This window comes from Somniosus microcephalus, unplaced genomic scaffold (genome assembly GCF_052327205.1).
Source record: "Somniosus microcephalus isolate GS21.2 unplaced genomic scaffold, FLI_Smic_1.0 unresolved_chr1, whole genome shotgun sequence".
Classification (NCBI taxonomy): Eukaryota; Metazoa; Chordata; class Chondrichthyes; order Squaliformes; family Somniosidae; genus Somniosus; species Somniosus microcephalus.
In genome coordinates, this window is record NW_028225179.1 from 72,682,189 (window position 1) to 72,688,302 (window position 6,114).

The window sequence follows — 6,114 nt, forward strand, 5'->3', positions numbered from 1 at the left end:
ACATTTCCCCCAGTGTGTCCCCTCTCTATACCCCACATTTCCCCCAGTGTGTCCCCTCTCTATACCCCACATTTCCCCCAGTGTGCCCCCTCTCTATACCCCACATTTCCCCAGTGTGTCCCCTCTCTATACCCGACATTTCCCCAGTGTGTCCCCTCTCTAAACCCCACATTTCGCCAGTGTGTCCCCTCTCTATACCCTACATTTCCCCCAGTGTGTCCCCTCTCTATAACCCACATTTCCCCAGTGTGTCCCCTCTCTATACCCCACATTTCCCCAGTGTGTCCCCTCTCTAGACCCCACATTTCCCCAGTGTGTCCCTCTCTATACCCCACATTTCCCCCAGTGTGTCCCCTCTCTATACCCACATTTCCCCAGTGTGTCCCCTCTCTATACCCCACATTTCCCCCAGTGTGCCCCCTCTCTATACCCCACATTTCCCCAGTGTGTCCCCTCTCTATACCCCACATTTCCCCAGCGTGTCCCCTCTCTATACCCCACATTTCCCCCAGTGTGTCCCCTCTCTATACCCCACATTTCCCCCAGTATGTGCCTCTCTATACCCCACATTTCCCCAGTGTGTCCCCTCCCTATACCCCACATTTCCCAGTGTGTCCCCTCTCTATACCCCACATTTCCCCAGTGTGTCCACTCTCTATACCCCACATTTCCCCAGTGTATCCCCTCTCTATACCCACATTTCCCCATTGTGTCCCCTCTCTATACCCCACATTTCCCCCTGTGTGTCCCCTCTCTATACCTCACACTTCCCCCAGTGTGTCCCTCTCTATACCCCACATTTCCCAGTGTGTCCCCTCTCTATACCCCACATTTCCCCCAGTGTGTCCCTCTCTATACCCTACATTTCCCCCAGTGTGTCCCCTCTCTATCACCCACATTTCCCCAGTGTGTCCCCTCTCTATACCCCACATTTCCCCAGTGTGTCCCCTCTCTAGACCCCACATTTCCCAGTGTGTCCCTCTCTATACCCCACATTTCCCCCAGTGTGTCCCCTCTCTATACCCCACATTTCCCCCAGTTTGTCCCTCTCTATACCCCACATTTCCCCAGTGTGTCCCTCTCTATACCCCACATTTCCCCCAGTGTGTCCCCTCTCTACACCCCACATTTCACCAGTGTGTCCCTCTCTATACACCACATTTCCCCAGTGTGTCCCTCTCTATACCCCACATTTCCCCCAGTGTGTCCCCTCTCTATACCCCACATTTCCCCAGTGTGTCCCCTCTCTATACCCCACATTTCCCCCAGTGTGTCCCCTCTTTATACCCCACATTTCCCCAGTGTGTCCCTCTCTATACCCCACATTTCCCCCAGTGTGTCCCCTCTCTACACCCCACATTTCCCCAGTGTGTCCCCTCTCTATACCCCACATTTCCCCAGTGTATCCCTCTCTACACCCCACATTTCCCCCAGTGTGTCCCCTCTCTATACCCCACATTTCCCCCAGTGTGTCCCTCTCTATAACCCACATTTCCCCAGTGTGTCCCTCTCTATACCCCACATTTCCCCAGTGTGTCCTCTCTCTATACCCAACATTTCCCCAGTGTGTCCACTCTCTATACCCCACATTTCCCCAGTGTGTCCCCTCTCTATACCCCACATTTCCCCCAGTGTGTCCCCTCTCTATACCCCACATTTCCCCCAGTGTGCCCCCTCATTTTACCCCACATTTCCCCAGTGTGTCCCCTCTCTATACCCCACATTTCCCCAGTGTGTCCCCTCTCTAAACCCCACATTTCGCCAGTGTGTCCCTTCTCTATACCCCACATTTCCCCCAGTGTGTCCCTCTCTATACCCGACATTTCCCCCAGTGTGTCCCTCTCTATACCCCACATTTCCCCAGTGTGTCCCTCTCTATACCCAACATTTCCCCCAGTGTGTCCCCTCTCTATAACCCACATTTCCCCCAGTGTGTCCCGTCTCTATACCCCACATTTCCCCCAGTGTGTCCCCTCTCTACACCCCACATTCACCAGTGTGTCCCTCTCTATACCCCACATTTCCCCAGTGCGTCCCTCTCTATACCCCACATTTCCCCCAGTGTGTCCCCTCTCTATATCCCACATTTCCCCCAGTGTGTCCCTCTCTATAACCCACATTTCCCCAGTGTGTCCCCTCTCTATACCCAACATTTCCCCCAGTGTGTCCCCTCTCTATAACCCACATTTCCCCAGTATGTCCCTCTCTACACCCCACATTTCCCCAGTGTGTCCCCTCTCTATACCCAACATTTCCCCAGTGTGTCCCCTCTCTACACCCCACATTTCCCCAGTGTGTCCCCTCTCTATACCCCACATTTCCCCCAGTGTGTCCCCTCTCTATACCCCACATTTCCCCCAGTGTGTCCCCTCTCTATACCCAACATTTCCCCCAGTGTGCCCCCTCTCTATACCCCACATTTCCCCCAGTGTTTCCCCTCTCTATACCCCACATTTCCCCCAGTGTGTCCCCTCTCTATACCCCACATTTCCCCAGTGTGACCCTCTCTATACCCCACATTTCCCCCAGTGTGTGCCTCTCTATACCCCACATTTCCCCAGTGTGTCCCCTCCCTATACCCCACATTTCCCCAGTGTGTCCCCTCTCTATACCCCACATTTCGCCAGTGTGTCCACTCTCTATACCCCACATTTCCCCAGTGTGTCCCCTCTCTATACCCCACATTTCCCCAGTGTGTCCCCTCTCTATACCCCACATTTCCCCCAGTGTGTCCCTCTCTAAAACCCACATTTCCCCAGTGTGTCCCCTCTCTATACCCCACATTTCCCCAGTGCGTCCCCTCTCTATACCCCACATTTCCCCCAGTGTGTCCCTCTCTATACCCCACATTTCCCCAGTGTGTCCCCTCTCTATAGCCCACATTTCCCCCAGTGCGTCCCCTCTCTATACCCCACATTTCCCCCAGTGTGTCCCTCTCTATACCCCTCATTTCCCCAGTGTGTCCCCTCTCTATAGCCCACATTTCCCCCAGTGCGTCCCCTCTCTATACCCCACATTTCCCCCAGTGTGTCCCCTCTCTGTACCCCACATTTTGCCAGTGTGTCCCTCTCTAAACCCCACATTTTGCCAGTGTGTCCCCTCTCTGTACCTCACATTTCCCCCAGTGTGTCCCTCTCTAAACCCCACATTTCCCCCAGTGTGTCCCTCTCTAAACCCCACATTTCCCCAGTGTGTCCCCTCTCTATACCCCACATTTCGCCAGTGTGTCCCTCTCTATACCTCACATTTCCCCAGTGTGTCCCCTCTCTATACCCCTCATTTCCCCCAGTGTGTCCCCTCTCTATACCCCACATTTCCCCAGTGTATCCCCTCTCTATACCTCAAATTTCCCCAGTGTGTCCCCTCTCTATACCCCACATTTCCCCCAGTGTGTCCCCTCTCCATACCCCACATTTCCCCCAGGGTGTCCCTCTCTATACCCCACATTTCCCCCAGTGTGTCCCCTCTCTATACCCCACATTTCCCCCAGTGTGTCACCTCTCTATACCCAACATTTCCCCCAGTGTGTCCCTCTCTATAACCCACATTTCCGCAGTGTGTCCCCTCTCTAGACCCCACATTTCCCCCAGTGTGTCCCTCTCTATACCCCACATTTCCCAGTGTGTCCCCTCTCTATAGCCCACATTTCCCCCAGTGCGTCCCCTCTCTATACCCCACATTTCCCCCAGTGCGTCCCCTCTCTATACCCCACATTTCCCCCAGTGTGTCCCCTCTCTATACCCCACATTTCCCCAGTGTGTCCCCTCTCTAAACCCCACATTTCGCCAGTGTGTCCACTCTCTGTACCCCACATTTCCCCCAGTGTGTCCCTCTCTAAACCCCACATTTCCCCCAGTGTGTCCCTCTCTAAACCCCACATTTCCCCAGTGTGTCCCCTCTCTATACCCCACATTTCACCAGTGTGTCCCTCTCTATACCTCACATTTCCCCAGTGTGTCCCCTCTCTATACCCCACATTTCCCCCAGTGTGTCCCCTCTCTATACCCCACATTTCCCCAGTGTATCCCCTCTCTATACCTCAAATTTCCCCACTGTGTCCCCTCTCTATACCCCACATTTCCCCCAGTGTGTCCCCTCTCCATACCCCACATTTCCCCCAGGGTGTCCCTCTCTATACCCCACATTTCCCCCAGTGTGTCCCCTCTCTATACCCCACATTTCACCAGTGTGTCCCTCTCTATACCTCACATTTCCCCAGTGTGTCCCCTCTCTATACCCCACATTTCCCCAGTGTGCCCCTCTCTATACCCACATTTCCCCAGTGTATCCCCTCTCTATACCTCAAATTTCCCCAGTGTGTCCCCTCTCTATACCCCACATTTCCCCCAGTGTGTCCCCTCTCCATACCCCACATTTCCCCCAGGGTGTCCCTCTCTATACCCCACATTTCCCCCAGTGTGTCCCCTCTCTATACCCACATTTCCCCCAGTGTGTCCCCTCTCTATACCCCACATTTCCCCCAGTGTGTCCCTCTCTATAACCCACATTTCCCCAGTGTGTCCCCTCTCTATACCCCACATTTCCCCCAGTGCGTCCCCTCTCTATACCCCACATTTCCCCCAGTGTGTCCCTCTCTATCCCCCACATTTCCCCAGTGTGTCCCCTCTCTATAGCCCACATTTCCCCAGTGTGTCCCTCTCTAAAACCCACATTTCCCCAGTGTGTCCCCTCTCTATAGCCCACATTTCCCCCAGTGTGTCCCCTCTCAGTACCCCACATTTCGCCAGTGTGTCCCTCTCTAAACCCCACATTTCGCCAGTGTGTCCCCTCTCTGTACCCCAAATTTCCCCCAGTGTGTCCCTCTCTAAACCCCACATTTCCCCCAGTGTGTCCCTCTCTAAACCCCACATTTCCCCAGTGTGTCCCCTCTCTATACCCCACATTTCGCCAGTGTGTCCCTCTCTATACCTCACATTTCCCCAGTGTGTCCCCTCTCTATACCCCACATTTCCCCCAGTGTGTCCCCTCTCTATACCCCACATTTCCCCAGTGTATCCCCTCTCTATACCTCAAATTTCCCCAGTGTGTCCCCTCTCTATACCCCACATTTCCCCCAGTGTGTCCCCTCTCCATACCCCACATTTCCCCCAGTGTGTCCCCTCTCTATACCCCACATTTCCCCCAGTGTGTCCCCTCTCCATACCCCACATTTCCCCCAGTGTGTCCCTCTCTATACCCCACATTTCCCCAGTGTGTCCCTCTCTATACCCCACATTTCCCCAGTGTGTCCCTCTCTATAGCCCACATTTCCCCCAGTGTGTCCCCTCTCTATACCCCACATTTCCCCAGTGTGTCCCTCTCTATACCCCACATTTCCCCAGTGTGTCCCTCTCTATACCCCACATTTCCCCAGTGTGTCCCTCTCTATACCCCACATTTCCCCCAGTGTGTCCCCTCTCTATACCCCACATTTCCCCCAGTGTGTCCCCTCTCTATACCCCACATTTCCCCCAGTGTGCCCCCTCTCTATAACCCACATTTCCCCCAGTGCGTCCCCTCTCTATACCCCACATTTCCCCCAGTGTGTCCCTCTCTATACCTCACATTTCCCCAGTGTGTCCCCTCTCTATACCCCACATTTCCCCCAGTGTGTCCCCTCTCTATACCCCACATTTCCCCAGTGTGTCCACTCTCTATACCCCACATTTCCCCAGTGTATCCCCTCTCTATACCCCACATTTCCCCATTGTGTCCCCTCTCTATACCCCACATTTCCCCTGTGTGTCCCCTCTCTATACCTCACACTTCCCCCAGTGTGTCCCTCTCTATACCCCACATTTCCCCAGTGTGTCCCCTCTCTATACCCCACATTTCCCCCAGTGTGTCCCTCTCTATACCCTACATTTCCCCCAGTGTGTCCCCTCTCTATCACCCACATTTCCCCAGTGTGTCCCCTCTCTATACCCCACATTTCCCCAGTGTGTCCCCTCTCTAGACCCCACATTTCCCCAGTGTGTCCCTCTCTATACCCCACATTTCCCCCAGTGTGTCCCCTCTCTATACCCCACATTTCCCCCAGTTTGTCCCTCTCTATACCCCACATTTCCCCAGTGTGTCCCTCTCTATACCCCACATTTCCCCCAGTGTGTCCCC

The 6,114-nt window shown here is 54.3% G+C and overlaps 1 protein-coding gene across 1 annotated transcript in view; it reads left to right on the forward strand.

Annotated features, from left to right (window-relative positions):
- Window positions 1-6,114, forward strand: part of LOC147095490 (uncharacterized) — a 263,751-nt gene that overhangs the window by 24,012 nt on the left and 233,625 nt on the right. The window contains exon 2 of the mRNA XM_085973648.1: window positions 6,007-6,053. Coding sequence (XP_085829774.1) covers window positions 6,007-6,053 — 47 coding nt within the window. The remainder of the gene's footprint in view (window positions 1-6,006; window positions 6,054-6,114) is intronic.